At 42.6% G+C, this 20,171-nt stretch overlaps 1 protein-coding gene across 8 annotated transcripts in view; it reads left to right on the forward strand.

The window, feature by feature from the left end:
* LOC100772072 (myomegalin) overlaps positions 1–20,171 on the forward strand; it is a 172,270-nt gene that overhangs the window by 104,646 nt on the left and 47,453 nt on the right. For all 8 annotated transcript variants that reach the window (XM_035451273.1, XM_035451274.1, XM_035451270.1 and 5 more), the window contains 16 exons: positions 3,239–3,382; positions 4,280–4,399; positions 4,628–4,720; positions 4,834–5,046; positions 6,158–6,316; positions 7,165–7,278; positions 7,433–7,570; positions 8,190–8,369; positions 9,374–9,568; positions 12,772–12,939; positions 13,308–13,389; positions 14,121–14,212; positions 17,609–17,725; positions 17,908–18,045; positions 18,675–18,787; positions 19,857–19,984. In XM_035451273.1, the coding sequence (XP_035307164.1) occupies positions 3,239–3,382; positions 4,280–4,399; positions 4,628–4,720; positions 4,834–5,046; positions 6,158–6,316; positions 7,165–7,278; positions 7,433–7,570; positions 8,190–8,369; positions 9,374–9,568; positions 12,772–12,939; positions 13,308–13,389; positions 14,121–14,212; positions 17,609–17,725; positions 17,908–18,045; positions 18,675–18,787; positions 19,857–19,984 (2,194 nt within the window). The remainder of the gene's footprint in view (positions 1–3,238; positions 3,383–4,279; positions 4,400–4,627; positions 4,721–4,833; positions 5,047–6,157; positions 6,317–7,164; positions 7,279–7,432; positions 7,571–8,189; positions 8,370–9,373; positions 9,569–12,771; positions 12,940–13,307; positions 13,390–14,120; positions 14,213–17,608; positions 17,726–17,907; positions 18,046–18,674; positions 18,788–19,856; positions 19,985–20,171) is intronic.

A 20,171-nucleotide genomic window follows, 5' to 3' on the forward strand; every position in this document is an offset into this window, starting at 1 on the left:
CCTTTCACCTGCATCCTGGCTCATCTCCTTTCTGTTGGGGCTTCCTAACCATCACCACTGAGCAGCTGGAGTGAGCCTTTAAACAAGTAAATATGATTGCTTTTCTGTTAGAAAACACTGCAGTCAGGGCTGGGGACCGGACTGCACAAGGCCCTGGGTTTGATACCCAGCACCACGAAAAATAAAACAAATGTGAGTTCATGAAATACTGCAGACAGTTCTCATTCCAGTTTAAATGAATTCAGCTTGATGATCCCTGATGTACAGGAGTGTAAGACCTGGGCTGTGCCTGCCTTAACGATTGACCCTGTTACTCCACCCTTTGTCCAGTGTGTTCTAATAAGGCCACCACCAGCCTGTCTCCCTCTTGTGCACTTCACCTGTGGCTAATCCAATTAAATGTACTCTAAGAATAAAACAGCCCTCAGATTTCAAATACTTAAAACTTACAATGTCTTATTTTCCTATTGATTTCTATTGTAAATGTTTTTTTAAAAAAAATTAACTTAAATTGTCAAAACTGAGTACATGTTTTTTTTTTTTTTAAGTTATTCAGGGAAGCTATAAGAAAATTAAGAATTACACTTGTGGCTCACATTGTATTTCTCTTGGGATGTACCCTTCTAGACATATAGGCCTTTCTTTTCCCAGGCAGCTGTTCTCCCTGCCTGGCTTGATTCTCTGTTGCTTTTAGGATGGCTAGCTACTTTCTCCTTCAGATGTCCATTTAGATACTGTCTCAAAAAGGAACCCTCCTCTAGTTGATATAAAATAACAGTCACCAGTTCTCTGTAGTACTTTCCTGTGTTACCCAAGGGCCGTGCCACTAGCTGATTCTTTGTATTACCATATTTATTGCATAGCCACCAAATCCAAGTGCTGCAAAATCTGCATGAAGAGAAGTCACTTTTGTCCTATACAGTATTTTTTTTCTTCAACATAGTGTGAGCTTCTTTGTGCTCAACAGATGTGTATTGAGGGAGAAGATGAAGTTAACAAGCAGTACTAAGAGACATAGCCAGGATAAGTGGGCCCATTTCTTGTCAAAGCAAGCATTGAAGTCCAGTTTCTAGAGGATACTCCCAGAAGTCTGAGTGTTTTTATGAATCAACTTTCAGAACTCTTATGGTTGTTTTTATTTCCTGCCATGTGTTTATGTTTGAGACTGTTTTAGTACCTCTTTGATCATCACTCTTTTTAGGGTTTTAAGATTTTGTTTTATCAATTCATTTAGTGGGGATAAAACAGCTTTTTAATGAGCCATTCAGAAATAACTGTATGCTTATAAACAAGGTAATAAAACATCGTTATTTGTACCTGTTTTTCCTGACAGAATTAATTGCTCCCTTTTAATTCTTAGCAGTGGTTTGAAGCTGGGTGCGGTGGTGCAGGCTTGTAATCTTAGCAGTTGAGAAGCCAAGGCAAAGTTGTGAGTTTGAGGCCAGACTGGGTTATGAGACCGGCTCAAAAAAGAAAGAAAAATGGTGATTTGATGTGGGTGCTCAGTTATAAGATCTCTCTGTTTATAAAAGTAACAAAGTCAATACTTTGTATCCATCAGCCCCACCCATTCCTCCCCTATGTCTCGAACATTCTTCCTGACTAGCCATAGCCAGTTACCAACATCTCATCCTTCTTTTTAGTTCTAGATAAATTTTGGCAGAGGTCAAGAACCTTTTCTGTGTGACCTGTCAAGATGAATGTTCTTCTGGTATAATCACTTCCTCAATAGACCCAGAACTAAATAGTGGCCTGAATTGTACTCCCCATGGAACCTCACCCTGCACTCTGTATTTTATAGTGTTAGAGACCTAATAAATAGCACCGGGGAAACAGAACACACCTGCCTTTTCCTACACAGTCCCTTGCAGGAAGAAATTTAAAGTCAGCTGGAACCCCGGGCCCTGGAAGGTGGTAAAGTTTGAAAGTGCATGAGCTGGGCAGTGGTGATGTATGCCTTTAAACCCAGCAGGCGGATCTCTGAGTTCAAGGCTAGCCTGGTCTACAGAGCAAGTTCCAGAACCGGCTCCAAAGCTACAGAGAAACCCTGTCTCGAAAAAACAAAAACAAAACTCAAACCATGAATAGTAGTTCTTTCCTTTTTCCTAGTGAGAAAGGGAATGGCAGGAGAGCAGGGGAGGATTTAATGCCACAAATTCCTTAGGTATCCAGTATTTTAGCTCATTGTGATCTTCAGGTATACTTTGAAATATAGTTCAACTTATGCTCCTTAAGATGAGTATTCTTTTTTTTGTTTTTGTTTTTTTTGTTTTTTGAGACAAGGTTTCTCTGTGGCTTTGGAGGCTGTCCTGGAACTAGCTCTGTAGACCAGGCTGGTCTCAAACTCAGAGATCTGCCTGCCTCTGCCTCCCGAGTGCTGGGATTAAAGGCATGCGCCACCACCGCCTGGCTAAGATGAGTTTTCTTAGAAAGTACATGTCCTTTCAGACTGTTATGGTTATGTGATTATTTTACTTCCCCCCTCATTTTTAATAATCTTGATATATAGAGACAAAAGGGGGGGGCAAAAACCTTCCATGCTTCCTCACCTGGATTTATCAAGTGCTGCTTGTTTGCCTTGCAAACAAGTGAGAATTATTAATAGTTACAGATGTTTGCCATTTACTCTAGATACTTCCCCATGTATTTCTTAAGATCAAGGACATTTCTTTTTTTTTTGGTTTTTTTTTCTTTTTTTATTAAATTATTAATATTTTCACTGAACAAGGACATTTCTTATCAACTGTGGTATAAATTACGGAGATTTGGTGACTAGAAATGCTGTTTTCTAATGTGTGGCCCCTATTAAAAAAGGGCTACAGGTTTTCCAGGCTTATTATAGCACAGGTAATTGGAGTATAACTTTGGCCCTTCGATGCCTTTATTAATTTCCTGGTTAAACATAGAATGAAGTGGAATGAAGCAAATATTTGATTGTCATAACCCCGTTCTTATTAAAAAAAGTGTCCCATGCTCTTTAAATTCTGAGTCACTTGCTTTACCTGACAAAGCAGTGTTTGTGAGAATGGGTAGAGAATGACAAGGGGCATAGTAGGGATGGTGGTTTCAGATCAGTGGGAACCGTAGTTGCTGCACAAATCACCAGGTGGCTTCCTGAAGACAGTCCCACCACTTGCTAGGAGTGCTCTCTGAAAAAGGAGGCCCAGTATGAACATGAAAATCAAATGGGTTATTGACGGCATTCACTTAGTGAGCTTGTCTCCCTGCTGCCTCCTAGCCCCAGCCTGTGAAGTTACTCAAGCAACAAAAGCTGGACTCAGATGAGACCCCTGTATCCCAGCCCATTATGGATAAATCTGTGTCTGACTCCCACTTGGAAGAACTCCAGGACAAAATCCAGCAAACAGAGGCCAGCAACAAGGTATGGTCAGAACGGGCTCCAGCCATCCTGAGCTCCATCATCCTGGGTAGGACTTGGGAGATAAACACTGTGACATGAGGAATAGTTCATTTAAAAGTGTACTCTACACTTTTATCTTTATTTCCTTTCTTGTGTGTGTATGTGTGAGTTGAGTGTATATAGGTAGGTATGCATGTGGGTGTAGACTAGCAGTCAATCTCAGGTATTATTCCTCAGCTGTCAACCACCGGGTATTTGGGAGACAGTCTTCCACTGGGACCCAGGGCTTGAAAGTTCGGCTAGGTTGGTTGGCCAACAAGCTCAGGGATCCATCTGTTTCCACCTTACCAGAGTTAGGATTACAAGCACACACCTTCCAAGCCTGGCTCTTTATGTGGCTGCTAGGATCAAACACAGGTCCTCATAGCTTGCTCAGACCCTCCCTTTGTTGCATACACCCCAAAGTATGATGCCATCTAGGAATGAGATTAGACCCTCTATGTAATCCTTACAGCAAGGCTCTGAGATCAGTTGTGCTTTTGACTTTAGTGTAACTTCTCATTCCTGTATAGCTCATAGATTTTAATGTCTGCTTACAAGGCAATTGTTCCAAGGGGGCTCCTGAATTCTGGTTTAGTATGCTCTTATAGTAACCTGTCTTATAGGATGGGCCAAAGGAATAGTGTGGATGTTGACAAAGGGAACTGCAGTGCATGAAAACTGAGGTGTCTGAGCATTTGAGGGGAGCATGTCATATTTGCTGCCTCTCTTCATATTCAGACTCTCATGCTCTGCATGGGAAAGAAATAAGACAATATGCCCTAAGACTTTTTCGAAACCCGAGATGTGCTGGACAGTTTGATGCCCTCTAGGTTAAAAGCCACCATGAAGCTAACAGAGATTTTCTTTTGAATTCAGATTCTTCAAGAGAAACTGAATGAGATGAGCTGTGAACTAAGAGCTGCACAGGAGTCGTCCCAGAAGCAAGATGTGACAATTCAAAGCCTCAAGGAATTGCTAAAAAGCAGGGAAAGTGAGGTAAAATATTATGTAATCGTAGACCAGTGGGAAGCAGTTCATCCCAATGAAGTAGATAAGTACTCTGTATTTTGTAGAAGTCACGCCTGTCAGATTAGCAAACCTTACCATGGGTGTCCACTCAGTAGGTATTTTGGAATGATTCTCTTACTAACACCTGTAGAGGAGAGATATTGTAATGTATGTGTAGTTTGCTAACATTAGCGTGCTATCCTTCTCTCATTTCAGACCGAGGAGCTGTACCAGGTGATCGAAGGTCAAAATGAAACAATGGCAAAGCTTCGAGAAATGCTGCGCCAAAGCCAGCTTGGACAACTTCATGTACGTGAGGGCCATAGGCAGGAGTGGCATCCCCTGAGCTGCACAGTTCTCCCAGCTGCTCAGGGCTTTCCTCCTTGTGGTTGTGTTTATGGTTATGATTCTCTTCTTTTCAGAGCTCAGAGGGCATTGCCCCAACTCAGCAACAGGTGACCCTGCTTGATCTTCAGAATGCCCTGTTCTGTAGCCAGCTTGAAATACAGAAGCTCCAGAGACTCGTACGCCAGAAAGAACGGCGACTGGCAGATGTCAAGCGATGCATGCAGTTTGTAGAGGCTACAGCCCAGGAGACAGAGCAACAGAAGGAAGCTTCTTGGAAACATAACCAGGTAAATCATTAACCATTTTATTGCTCCCACTGCTGACTTTGCCCCACAGGAACTTTCTAGCTGGATGGTTTGTGCTGAACCTGAACCCTTGAGTCATTTGCTTAGTCTAATTTGGTTCAGTATCTGTTGCCCCTGGGTCATGTACCAGGTGAGCAGACTGGGTCCTGGAAATACAAATGTGAATACTCGAGACTCTGCCTCTTAAATTGCTTAGTTTAGTAGGAGAGGCAGTCACATGACAGAATTTCAACAGGGCTGCCGAAGATGCAGCTTTATGTTTCTATCAAATGTCTAGGAGGGGCTAAGGAAGAAGTTATGGGGAAAGTTTCATGAAGGAGAAGGGATCGGAGGTCATTCTCAAAGGATAAAGTCAGCTGGCAGGTGAGATGTCTAAGCAAGGAGGAAACGCTTGCCTTACAAGTGGTTGAGCTCCAGGACTTGTGCTGGAAGGAGAGAACCACCTCCTGAATGTGGTTCCTTTTGACCTCACACCTGCACACCTGCACTCATTCTTCAATAGTTCCTCTGTCTTGTTAACACAGGGCACATGCTATATCTCCTATTTTAGTAGTTCATAAACTAATTTTGAGTCCTGAATTTCCTTTAGAAATACTATAATTTAAGATATCCTGCAGGGTTGGGGTATACTATAAACTAAGAAGCTGAATTCTTTAGGGAGGAAAATGTAGAAGGACTGAGCTTAGGAAAGGCCTGGGGATACAGTGTAGACTCTCCCTTAGCACACTACAGAGCTATCCTTTCAAATCAGAAGTGAACACTGAACTACTCTGGCAAATCGACTTTCTACTTCGTGATTTTCATAAGCTATTTCATTTATATCTTACAGACTTTTCTGTATCAATTTAAATAATGGCATTTTTGGCTACTTTATATTTTCTCATGTAGTTTTTTTCTGTTTTGTTTTGGGGATGAGATCAAACTATGTTGCCCAGGCTGGCCTTGAATTTGAGATCCTTCTGCCTCGGGTCCTCTGGAGGCTGGAATTGTAGGCAGGTGCCATCGTGCCCAGCTTGTCTTGAAAGTATTATGACCTTCTTAACTAATGGTCACATGGAAAGGTTACTTTAAAAAGAGGATATATTTATTTCAGGAATTACGAAAAGCTTTACAACACCTCCAAGGAGAATTGCACAGTAGAAACCAACAGCTTCATACTCTAGAGATGGAAAAATACAATGAGATTCGAATCCGGGAACAAGACATTCAACACCTACATCAAAGTCTGCATCTCAAAGAGCAACTGCTTCAGGTGAGTTGTCAGATGAGAGCCAAGCATCCGGAGCTCTCAAATGCCTATCCCAAGGCCTCCCTGGTGCCTCCTGTATGAGTGGTGGAACACATAAAATGAGTAGAAAATGCAATCCACGAAGCAGTGTGCTACCCAGTAAGTAAATAACTGTGTGCATACATAAACAGCGTAGGCAGTATTCAGCAAGCAGAACAGCTCTGAGTCAGACACTACTTCATGAAGTCGTGACAGAAGATATGAACTTCCACAGAATTCAATGATAGAATGAAAATGTTAGGGGAAAATGGGGCACTGGGAGGCACGATCAGTTGTTTGTCACCTACTCTAAGTGTTGTGCACATTGAATCTCTTAAATTTCAGAGCATAGGATCTTTACATACCGTTGCATATAATCGCCACCCCCTCATAGATGTACCCATGCCGCATCTTTATTTGGGAAATATCTTTTTGTTGTATTTGGTTTGGTTTTGTTCTGAGAACAGGGTCTGACTATGTGGCCCTGGCTGACCTGGAGCTATGTAGACCAGGCTGGCCTCTAACTTACAGAAATCCACCTGCCTCTGCCTCCTGAGAGCTGGGATTACAGGAATGCTCCACCAGGCCTCGCTCCAAATCTTCTGTGAGTTCTTTACTGACATTTTAGGCAGAGTCAGGCAGTGTGTCCCGTGTTTCCATGAGCAGACTGGCTCCCCTGCTAGTCTGTTTATTGCAGAATCATTAGCAATTTAGTGTCTGTTATCACTGAGTTTTTTTGTGTATGTGTGCTAAATAACAAATTTCTTGGGAAAAAAATGAAGAAATTCAGCTAAGAGGTAAAGGAATAAAGGAAAGTACTTTTGTCCTATTAGGAACTTCAGGAGCTCCTACAATATAGAGATAACCCAGACAAAACTCTAGAAACAAATGAGGTGTTGGTTGAGAAAATGCAGCAACAAATACAAGACCGAGCTGTTGATCTGGAGGTAAGCAGCCGGTTCCCCCACTCCACTGGCAACTCTCCTCGCTGCGATTGGTGTCTAAATGACTGCATTGGGGTTTCCATTCTCTGTTCTGTCACACCTGGAATCTATAGTTTAGTGAGCCCTTTGGAATTTAGGAGCCTTACTTTCCTTGCAGCGGGCTATAGATGAAAAGTTCTCCGCTCTGGAAGAAAAGGACAAGGAATTACAGCAGCTTCATCGTGCAGTGAGAGAGCGAGATCATGATTTAGAGAGACTTCGTAGTGTCCTGTCTGCCAATGAGACTACCATGCAAGTAAGAGCCAAATCCAACTTGCTCTCTTCCCCCCACTTCAGCCTCTTCAAAACCAAAGAAAAGTACCATTCACTCATTCCACCTCTGCCAGTAGAGAGAGGCAACAAAGTCCTGTTCCTTTTACATGATAGACTTATAGGGGAGTAGTGCATGGTGATTGCTGATTACGTGGTTCTAACTTCTCATCCTCGTCTATTAATATAGATATGCACATACACTTCCGTGAGCATTGCTGGGGTAATGCACATACACACATACTTCATATATTTTTTCTCATTTATATTATATAGATATATATCAATGTATTATGACTGCTTTTTTCTTAACATATACTTTTAGCTTTTTTGCATACATATTTTAGATCTTATCTAGCCACCATCTGTCAGTTCTTAAAGAAGCCATTCACTTTTTCTCTAAAGAATCGTCCCCTCCTACAATCATGCGTTCTATATTTAGCTCTCTGCAAACCACATTAAAGAAAATTGCTGGTTTGACATTCTGTGTTTTCTCCTCTTACAAAAAGGGGCAGGTGGGCGTAAGTTAAAGGCGGGACTAATCTCTATAATCTTGAGGAGTGTGGGTGCCCTTTGACTTACATTTGCTATGTCTGTCCCCTTAGAGTATGGAGAGTCTCCTGAGGGCCAAAGGCCTGGAACTGGAACAGTTAACTGCCACCTGTCAAAACCTCCAGTGGCTGAAGGCAGAATTGGAAACCAAATCTGGTCATTGGCAGAAGGAACAAGAAAGCATCCTTCAGCAGTTGCAGACATCCCTGCAAAACAAGGACAAGGAAGTGGAGGCAAGGCTTCAGGACTCCAGGGCATTGACTTAGGGAATGCTAGGCACAGCCCCAGGTGGGCAGCACTCTCCAGGCCTCAGGGACCAGCAACCCAAGTCTTCAATTATATTCTATGCCTGGGCGAGTAACTACTTTCCCCTGGGAATTCTCTTTACAGCTATAAACTTAGCACGTCATTTATCAATCTCAGAGAAGCTCTATGAGAACTAATTAGTTGAATCTAAAAACACATCTATATTATAACTAACCTGTTTTATAACAGTTACGGTGTACTTGCTGGATCAGGCACTGTTTTCAGAGCTTAGTGAACCCTCACCAGTTCATGAGGGCATACTCTGCTTTCAAAGCAAAGACCTAGACCTTTGAGGTTAAGTCACTTGTCAGAGCAGCATAGCAGAGCCACAGAGCCGCTTCAGTCCAGCTGGTAGGACTCCATGGTTTTAAGCACAGTATGCTGTATTTCTGTGTAGACCAGGGGCTGTAGTGGCATTATTCTCCTTACAAGTACAGTTTCCTTGGTCCTCTTTTACCCCCAGACAGGCTCTTGCTTTATATCCAGGCTGGCTTCAAGCTTGCACCCTCCTACTTGAGGCTCTCAGGAGGCATGTACCACCTCATCCAGATCTTCATTCCTTTAGCCCACGGTTCTGTTCTCCCTCTCTAAAGTTCCACTGAAGAGGAAGCAAATGAGCTGAGTGTCCCTTTGGCTCCACCCTACATTAACTCTTACATGCCCAAGCATAAGGAAACCTACTTACTTCAGAAATCACCATGAAAGCTGCCATTCTAGATATTTCTCTATATTGTTAGTATCCGTTCTGTATGTTTGTACAGCCTTCCTAGTCATGGGCCTGTGCTAGGTCTGGGGAAACAAATGATAAGACATCATAGCACTCCCAAGAATCTTATAATGACTTTACAGTGGGTGCTTGCTTACAAGCCCTCCGAGGTTCGGTAGAGAAAATTCTGTCCTCCAGAAATTCACACCGGCCCTTTCACATTAGGATCTCAGGGCAACATTCCTCAGCAAACTGGGACCCGGTCAGAGTGAAGTGGCTGAGGAGCTGTGCCAGCGCCTGAAGCAGAAAGAGGGCATGCTGCAGGACCTTCTGAGCGATCTGAATAAACAAACTGTGGAGCATGAGATGGAGATCCAGGGGCTGCTTCAGTCGATGAGCACCAGGGAGCAGGCCAACCAAGTAAGCATTGATGTGGAACGAGACAGGACCTGGCGATACACTCTGGGTCAGCAGATAGGAAGTGTCTGGAGCTGGTGACCTGGGCTTGCTCTCTCTACAGTCAGCTCGGCTTCTCTCCTCCTTTTTATGAACAACAGTTCTCCATCAGTCAGAATGAAATGGTTTGAACATTGCATCCAGGTGGCCTAGGTGATACATGTATCCATAGTTTTTGTTTTTTTAATCTTATGTTTGTATTGAGAGAAAGGGGAATGGAATTCTGAAATATTATCTAAGTTATCAAGACTTGATAGTAGTCCATACTTCAAGAGTCCAAATTTTACATACTGAAAATGCAAGTTTTTTTTTTTTAATTGTCATTTAGAAATTGTGATGGGAGCTCAGCTTTTCTCTAAACAATTGGCTTCATCCCAGAGAAAGTTGGTGCTAGAGTTTGGCTAACATGGTTCCAATTCATTATCTCGGCCCCCTGAAAGTTTACAATTATTATCGTGTGTGTGCCTGGGTGTGCCTGATGTACATACATGTCATGTGTAATGATGGAAATCAGCTTTGTGGAATTAGCTCCCTCTTGCCACATTTATGTGAGTTCCAGGGGTCAATTCAGGTCACCCAGCTTACATGGAAAGCACCTTCACCTGCTGAGCCATCTTGTCTGCCCTAAGTGAATTTCTATACATTAATGGTCACAAATAAGTTCTAGGTCTTCCCCTTGTATTGTTTGATTATTTATTTTTTTCTACTGGTTGATAGTTACACACACACACACACACACACACACACACACACACACACACACACACACACGTATTTTAGTCATTCTCTCACCCCCATTCTTTTTTCTCATTCCCACTGGGATCCTTTCCCCTCCTACTTTCAAGTCTTTGGTGTGTAAACGATTAGTTTAATTGGGGTTTCTTGCCTAACCATGAGTTGGAGGCTAATTACTGGAGCAATAGCAACTTATCAATGACTACACCACCAAAGAAATAGTACCTCACCCTCCAATTAGCATTAGCTGTCAACAAGTTTCGGGAGAGGCTCTCAGGCCCATCCTTTTTAAATTTTTTTTCCTTTTGCTTACTCTTTTGTGGAGATTTTTTTTCTACTCTTTTTCTAAACTGTTAAAATATAACCTTTTTTGAGAATCTAATACATGCATACAATCTCTTTTTATAAAATTCACCCTTCATTCTTCCCCCCAACTCCTCCCAGATGCAACACAGCTCATTCCAGCTTTGTTTATTTGTTTATTTCTTTTCCTCCCTTTTTTTTTCTCCTCTCTTTTCATAGCCCACTGATTCTAACTCCTAATGCCCAGATACTTATGGACATAGGGCCACCCATGAGAGAAGTGAACCTACCAGAGGTCATACCCTTAAAGACAGCTGACTCTCCCTCCCCCAGCAGCCATCAACTGTCAGTAGCTTCTCAGTGAGGGGTGGGTCTCAAAAGCCACTCCTCAATGCATGCTAACTGGCTTGATCTTGTGCCCATCTTGTACAGACAACCACAGCTATTGGGGGTTCTTGAGAGCAGTACTCCTGTCATGTCCAGAAGACAGTTTCAGTCTGGTCTTCCCTGACCTCAGGCTCTCACAGTCTTTCCCCTTCCTCTTCCCTGATGGTCCCTGAGCCATGCAGGGTGGAGGTGTGAGATAGGTATCCTATTTGTGGCTGAGTATCACACAGACACTTACTGTCGGCATTAACCACCACTTGCTGTAGTAAGAATATTCTGGTAAAGTCTGAGCCCAGCACTGATCAGTGGGTATGTATGTATGTATGTATGTATTTAGAAAGCAGTTTGATTACATGAGATTCAGATTCTCTTGGTCTGATGAAGAAATTTGTTATGTAATTCATTCAGTAAGTATTTGCTGAGTGCCTATTCCTGGCAAGTCATGTTTGGATACTTGGGATTTAGCACTGAGTTGCTCTTGAAGTATAGTCTTGTTGAGGAGGAGAAAGCAAGGAAGAACATATATTAGGTAACAGGAAGTGCATCAGGAAAAATTAAGCACAGCAGAAGGATTTGGAGAGTAGAAGCAGCTCCCCCCCCCCCCCAGGACACTTTAAATAAGATTTGTCCATATGTATGTCTGGCAAATAAAAACTGTGTGTATTCAAGGAATGTAACAAATTGTTTTGATATTTGTGTAAACATTGCAAATGGCTGCTCTAATCAGTTCACAGTCATCAGTCTGTTTTGTAGGTAGCAGATCTTGCAGGTTCAGGTAAACAACACGGTGTTACAAACTAATGCTCTGTGCCATTATGATCAGTGATACTTACTCAAAACTGAAAGTCCACACCCTTTGCCCATGTGATTACGTTTTAGATAGGGAGGCCAGTGTGATAAGGCCATGTTTGGCAAAGAGCATAACCATACAAATGTTTGGGTAAAAGGCAGTCAAGACTGAACAAACAACTAGAGTAAAGGAAGTCATTTGTTATGCCAGTTCTGCCCCAAATCTTAACACCTTAGCCTGGTAGAGACTTTGGAGAGCCTGTTTCAGAAAGTTTTACCTGGTCTAGACATGCTGTTTGCTGTGCATACTATTCTGCCTGTGAAAGACTTTGTGCTCCACTGTTTTCTTTATAAATGCTGAGCAGGAAAATTGTTTCTGAGGGTTCCCTATGTTTTGGGTTTTTTGTTTGTTTTGCTTTGTTTTTTTTTGTTTGTTTTATTTAAATAAATGGTTGGTTTTTAGCAAATAACACTTGCCGGGCATTGGTGGTGCACATCTTTAATCCCAGCACTCGGGAGGCAGAGGCAGGCAGATCTCTGTGAGTTGGAGGCCAGCCTGGTCTCCAGAGCAAGTGCCAGGACAGGCTCCAAAGCTACACAGAGAAACCCTGTCTCAGAAAAAAAAGAAAGCTAAAGGAAAGAAAAGAAAAGAAATAACACTTAATGGTGCTAGAGAGATGGCTCAGTGGTTAAGAGCACTCTTGCAGAGGACCTGGGATTGGTTCCCAGAACCTTCAGGTAATTATCAACCATCTGTAACTTCAGTTTCAAAAGGACCTCCTTCTGGCCTCTGTAGGCACTGCACATACATAGTGCACAGACATGCATGCAGGCAAAACACTCATGAACATAAAATAAAAATAAATAAATCTTTAAAGAAATTTTAAAATAAGTTTTATTGATTTTACTACAATATCTTCCTAGTAATGTTCATTGTGATCCTTTTTTACCAGGCTGCTGCAGAAAAAATGGTACAAGCCTTCCTGGAAAGAAACACAGAATTACATGCCCTGCGCCAGTACTTAGGAGAGAGAGACCTAATCGACTCTCGGGCACTCCTCTTAAACCAACAAGTTAAAGTGACTTCCATCGGTCCCCACCTTGGAGAGCAGACTGATCAAGTAAGAACTGTAGACTAACATAGATATTCATGGTGACTGCATTTCCTTTTTACATATTTATTTATTTATTTATTTATTTATTTATTTATTTATTGTGGCTTTTCGAGACAGGGTTTCCCTGTATAGCTTTGGAGCCTATCCTGGCACTCGCTCTGGAGACCAGGCTGGCCTCGAACTCCCAGAGATCCTCCTGCCTCTGCCTCCTGAGTGCTGGCATTAAAGGTGTGTGCCACCAACGCCCAGCTCCTTTTTACATTTGAGGCAGCAGTTTGGGCATTTTAACTGCAAACTAGTGAGACTCTTCCGAGTCTGTCACTGTGATCATAGGCTCCGTGTCTTTCTAAACCTACAACCCTTCCACTTTTCAGAGCTCTGTGCAGGTGCCCTCTAGAGACGGTAACACTTCACTGACTGCTAGAGAAGATGCCAGCATGCCCAGGTCCACATTAGGTAAACACCAGTTCTGTTTTGTGAAGATTCCCTTTGCTTTTCCTTGCTCCATTGTTGTCTAGTAGATTTGGCTAGGACACATCCTGATAGTTCAGAAAATCAGTTTGGGTTCCCCTGAAATCTGTAGACACATCACTTTCAAGAAAAACTGCCCAAAACTTACATGGATTTTTTTGGTTTTTGTTCTTTTTTCTCTAACCCATTGTCAAACCAACTTACATATTAAAACTTAAATATTAACTTCAAAAATTAAATATATAAAAAGGTACACTGCATCCCTCTTTCTCTCTCATTTTGACTCACTCCCCAAGGGTAATAAGTTTCATTTCTGGATTGTCCTCCTTCCTGTGTTTTTTTTTTTTTAAATAAGCAGATGATTTCCATGTGTATATGGATGGGTATGTCATTTCCTTCTTCCCCTAGTAAATGTATTCTTTTGCATTTACATTTAGTATCCTTGACACCCAGATAAGTCCACCAATTTCATTCTTGTTCTTTCTTAGCTGTATAGGGAAGTCTGTTAGATGAATGTGTGATGGCCTATTCCATTTGTTCTTCTTAGCATCTGGGTTGATTGTGGGGTTTCCATTACAAATATTACCACAGACTAAAGCAAGTGCATGTATTTTTTAAGTGCTGGGGTATGTTCTTAGAGTACTCCTCTCAGAAACGGGCAGCTGAGGTCACAGCATGTTTCAGTGACTAAAAGTAGTGTTGTGCATTTATTTCAGGAGACTCAGACACAGTTGCAGGGCTGGAGAAAGAGCTGAGTAATGCCAAGGAGGAACTCGAGCTCATGGCTAAAAAAGAAAGAGAAAGCCAGGTAAGTTTGCTAGTCAAGACCAGTCCACGAATTCCTGTTGTTTCTTTCAAACTGGTTTATATCTTAAACATTTTAATTATCCATGTATGATATCTGACTCCAAATGCAAGCTATGCCTTTCTTCTTTTTGGAGAGAAACACAAATTGTTATATCTTCATCACCTTAGCAAGATGCTGCCACTGCAATGAAAGCACAAAATATTTTTATTCCTCCTATTGGTAAGTAAAATGAAGTCATTGCAAAGCACTTGTGCAACACAGAAGTGTCATGTGATTCCTGCCTAAAACTTTGACTTCAGAGGCATGAATTTTGCAAGCAGTAAACAAGAGGGGTGTGAGCATGAGCAATACTGTGTATTGAGCATTCTTCACATGCTCTGTGCTATTCCAGGGACTCACACTCACAACTCCATATGAAACAGGTAGGGTCATTGTAACAGATGTGGGGGGCTCATCATAATGCCCAAATTGAGGTTTAAACTCGAGTCTTGACACGCCAAACACTTCCTAAGAAGTCATTTGCTGGAGCAGGTATTTTCCCTGCCTTCTGATTTTGACTCTTCCTCTCAAAGGAGTTTTCATCCATTCCCTTAGAAGATCCCTCAGCCTTACAGAAGGTCTTCCCTCTGCAATCAGCTGCATATCCAGCTGGGATATAGATTAGAAGACAGCTGAGGGCTCAGCACAGAGGGACAGACTGAACTGTAGACTTACATGTAACTGCATTATCTAGTCAAGTCAGTGAGTGTCCTGGACTCCTGGGGCAATGTTTTGTCATGACTTGATGTCTGATGCAACACTGATGTCCCGATGTATGTAGTATATTAGAATTATTAGTTTAAGAATGCCCTGGTTGCCCTCCCTTGCTCTGGTTCTGCCCTCGCTGTTCTATGATTGTACATGTCGGGTATTATGCTTTCCACACACTTTTCCTCTTTTCCCATGTATTCCCAACCTAGAGTAACATTCATTTTTGCTTCTGTCCTGTTTTGAGGATCATAAAATTGCAGGGGCTATGAATATGTGTTTTGAATAAAGGATACTTTCTCTTGCTCAACTTTATCGTTAATCAACCACTTACCTCTCAGCTCAATATGGTCAAATAGCCCCTCTAATACTGGGCTCTTACAACAGCCATACAGGCTTTTCCATGTTTGTAACATTCCCTTATTGTCTGGTGATAGTGGAAGTCGGGGAGCTATCATTCACTGGTTTTCTGCCACATGCCAAACATTTTAAAGATGTTTTCTGTAGTCCTTTGTAGCCCTGAAAATATACACTTTCTTTTATGGACGAGGAAACTAAACCTTAGTGTCAAAGCTTAGCCAGCAGCTGGTGGTAGGATTTAAAACCCGTGTACATCCATCTGAAGACCTTAATCATGGGGCAAGAATATTTTCTTCCTTAAGTTTAGCATTTTCTTCTTTAAAATTTATTTTATATGTGAGGCTATTTTTTCTACACATATGTATGTGCACCCTGTGTGTGCCTAGAGACTACAGAGGCTACAAGGGCATCAGCTCCCCTGAGACTGGAGGTACAGAAGGTTGTGAGCCACCATGTGGGTGCTGGGAATTGAACTCAGGTCCTCTGGAAGAGCAGCCAGTGCTCTTAACTGCTGAGCCATCTCTCTAGCCCTGCTGTTTTCTTTAATGCTGCACATCCTGAGATATATAATTATAGTCATCTCTGAAGGGGGCCCAATAGTAGTCATAAAAATTTCCGTTCCTTAGCTCTGAACAACCTGAAAAATAAATCAGCAGCAGACACCGTCAACTTTATTATCGATAAAGTCTTAGGTACAGAACTTTCTGCCAGCATCAAATAGGCCCTAAATTATTAGGCTTGGCCTGAGGGAAGCAGAGGTGGAAGCAAGTGGGCTGGGAGGGGAATGCCAAGCATGCCTGGTTTATTCTGCCACCACATACTGTCTTGAAATAGGATTTTCAAAAGTTTACTTAAAATAACTTGCCATTGTCCTAAAGACTATGCAGATGTACATTACCAGTCGAAAAGACATTAAGACTGGCAGCCTAATTTGTCTTCCCTGACTTCTGAACTACAAATTAACTACTTATTAACTCTTTGACTTTTAGTTCCTTAATTTCCCCTTGCCTCTGTTGCCTTGTCTAGACACTGAAGTGTAGAAATCACCTTGTCTATAATTGAAGATAGCTTACATCCTGGGATTGTTGGGGGGAATTACGTGCCCGTTCATTCATGAGACACATTCTCTAAGCCAGAGCTAGAACTACAGATGAGAGGGGGTGCAGAATCGACAAGGTCCTTCCCGGGATCGGTGTCATTCATTCCTGCTGGGGCGATCGATAACAGACATTATACAAATGAGCAGCGTAATGTTGTCATTACAGATTAGAAAGTAATATGCTGTAGAGTCAAGAGAAAAGTAACACAGACGTCGATTACCGTAGTTAAGTGGCCAAAGGCTTTCTTGAGTAGGCTGGTACCTGAGAGGAGACGACAACAGCCCTGGGAAAGTTACTGCAGGCTGATGGAGTAGTAGGAGTAAAGGCTCCTAGTCGGCACAAAGCCGGGTGGGCTGCAGTCAAGTGGCAGGTATTGAAGTAGGAATGGACTAGAGGGATCCAGATCAATAGCTCTGCTGAAAGAACGCAATACAAGCAATGCATTGTATGCCTGGGATGTAGTAGCCACACAGTGAATGCTAGTTAGCTTGGATGGTTGTTACCATGGTGTCTAATGAGCTCTGTTATCATCCAGTTTGTTGTCTGGGGGAAAGAAGACGCAACAATGAAAGCTTGGTGATAACTGGTGGCGAGGTTCCTTTGTAGTGGCAGCATGCTCTTCACCAGGAGGCATGTGGTGATCCCCGGTATCAGCAGCTCTAGCCACTTAATGCCTTAGTAATTCATTAAGGAGAACAAAATGCTGGTATTCTAAATCTGCTATGTCTTCCTGTATTAGCTGAAATATTTACACAGAATAAACACCATTTATTCTTGCCTGCTAGTTGTAACCAACTTTTAAATATCCCAGTGACCCCATTAATAAATCTGTTATTTATAGTAATAGAAGACATTATTGAAAACCTTCTTACTCCAGGTGCTGGTGGCACTTGGGAGGCAGAAACAGGCGGATCTCTGTGAGTTCAAGGCCAGCCTGGTCTACAAAGTGAGTTCCAGGACAGCCTCCAAAGCCACAAAGAAACCCTGTCTCGAACCCCGCCCCCCACCAAAAAAATTAATAAAACATTCTTACAGTTTCTTTTAGAGTCTCCTTTGAGCCCACTCTCATGTTTCATTGATTTGACCCATGGCACTATTTTTTTTTCAGTTTCCTCTTGTATCACCAGCTGATTGTAATATGACATGAAAAAGCATTTGCCTTTGACATTGCTTTTTCTTCTCTCCACAGATAGAGCTGTCTGCTCTACAGTCCATGATGGCTGTACAGGAGGATGAGCTGCAGGTGCAGGCCGCTGACTTGGAGTCACTGACCAGGAACATACAGATAAAAGAAGATCTCATAAAGGTCTTTCAAAGCTGTTTAAAAGCCACTGGAATATTCTGTATCTCAGCTATATATGGGGCATCTTCACACAAGATGCGAAAATATTGAATTCTTCGGGCTTGAAATAGAGCAGAAAGGTCTGTCCCTGCTTCTCTGCTGAGTAATGTCATTGCAGTGTTTATGTTTGCTTATGTTTTTTCTAGGACCTGCAAATGCAACTGGTCGACCCTGAAGACATACCAGCTATGGAACGCCTGACCCAAGAGGTCTTACTCCTTCGGGAAAAAGTTGCTTCAGTAGAATCTCAGGGTCAGGAAGTTTCAGGGAACCGGAGACAACAGGTGAGTTCTTGGGACACAGGTTCCTCTGCAACTTCTATCCCATCTCTGATCCCCTCAGTGCCAGAGTCCAGAGAGTCTGCCTCACCTGTGAGCAATGTCTGCAATGCCCTCTCTCTCTCCTCACTTCATTCCAGTCTGGCACTTACTCCTAACAGCTTTCTGCTAGTTATACCTTCTTACAGTTCGTCTCCAGCATGGCTTATAGCTAAGCCTTTGCCTAGAACTAGATCAGTGTATTGACAGTGTGGAGATGCTCAGTAATACCTAGTGCAGGAACTTTAGAAATAGTTGTTACTGCTTCCTTCTTGCTCATCCCTGCCTTCCTTCTTAGACCTTCCCTGTGTTTCTGGATTCTCTCTCTCTCTCTCTCTCTCTCTCTCTCTCTCTCTCTCTCTCTCTCTCTCTCAATTCTCACTCCTATGTTTGAATTTGACTAATCATTAAGATATAAAGTGATAATGAGTGTAATGTTGTTGATTTGAAAGCTGAAAAATTCTGTAGAAAGCTTCAGTAGTAAACTGACAGTTGGCCACAGTGGGTGCTAATGCAGTGTTTTGTCTCCCAAGATTTACTGTGCCTTCATGTCTCGCTTTGCTGTTTCCACATTGTTGCCTCTCTTCCTTCCTTAGCTGCTGCTGATGCTAGAGGGACTAGTAGATGAACGGAGTCGGCTCAACGAGGCTCTGCAAGCGGAGAGGCAGCTATACAGCAGTCTGGTCAAGTTCCACGCCCATCCAGAGAAGTAAGAGAGGGGCTGCTTGGCTCGCTTACCTTCAACTTTCATTCTTTTTCCTTCTTTTATTTTTTTAGCAAGTTATAATAGCAAACAGGTGTTTACAATGCCAAAGACGAGAAAAAAGGAAGCTGCCCACCTTGTGATTTGTTGTGTAGTTGGCCTGAGCATGGGTATCTAAATCTGAAATTAGAAATAGAACTTCCCATTGTTACTGTGGAGATGACCCAAGAAGACAGGTCAGGGATCTGGAAGAGTGTCTTGTATACAGCAAGCACTTTGTGTGAGCTCCTTTGACTTCTGCCCCCTGCCTGCTACAGCCTGCTTTACTATGAATGGTAAGGCTGTCAGAGCATTAACACTGGGTTAATAATGATAATGAAGAACATGTGTTTGTTATGGTGGCAAATTTCCACCCAGAATCACAAAGCGTCAATGTCAATCTGTTTTCTTATAGTTCTCAATTTTGGTTTACTATATCTTTATGATACTATATCTTTTGGTGCTATATCTTTATGACTCATTTCAGAGTGCCTTCATTTTTTTCTTACCTTCCTTCCTGGCCTCCTTTCTTTCTACATTTTTTACTATTATTACTCAATTTCCTCTGATTTCTCATTGAGCTTTGGAAACATTTTATTTCCACCTCAGGAATATGGAAGCAGGGCAAGGTGTGGTATTACTTGTGTTGCCTTTGAAAAGAACGTCTGGAATGCTATCACTCAGAGCACTGTCAGTTCAGTGCAGATGAGAAAGCAGCTCTCTCCAGTGCTCGGCTCAGCCTTGCTTCACTTTACAGAACAACATTTGTTTTCTGTTGCTGTAGGAATGTGCTATATTTTTGTGTGGGAGTGTATCCGAATGTAGCTAAAGGGACAAACTTTACAGAAAGGTGCTATCCTCCAGCAGTGGACACAGGTGCCACACCCAGACTGCATTCATTCACTTAACCCTTGCCTTGAAGGCCAGTTACCTTAGGAAGGCTGGTGGCCCAAGTGGCGTAGATGGCTCTTTGGAAACGTGTGGACTCATGATAGTTGGCTAACCCATTTTCCTTCCATGTGGCATGTTTAATCAGCTCTGAGAGAGACCGAACTCTGCAGGTGGAACTGGAAGGGGCCCAGGCATTACGAGGTCGCCTAGAAGAAGTTCTTGGAAGAAGCCTGGAGCGCTTAAGCAGGCTGGAGACCATGGCCGCCATTGGAGGTGGGGAACTGGAAAGTGTGCCAGGTCGTCACAAGCATGCCCCCTGAGCACTGGCGGGTCACACTGCAACCCAGGATGGAAACTGTGTTTACACTAACCAGAGAAAGTCGTGTCTAACTCGACAGAATAAGTGATGACTTACTAACGATAGGATGGATGTCAGCCGCAGCACCTGCAAAGTGAAGTC

Source organism: Cricetulus griseus, assembly GCF_003668045.3.
Source record: "Cricetulus griseus strain 17A/GY chromosome 1 unlocalized genomic scaffold, alternate assembly CriGri-PICRH-1.0 chr1_0, whole genome shotgun sequence".
In the NCBI taxonomy this organism is placed as follows: Eukaryota; Metazoa; Chordata; class Mammalia; order Rodentia; family Cricetidae; genus Cricetulus; species Cricetulus griseus.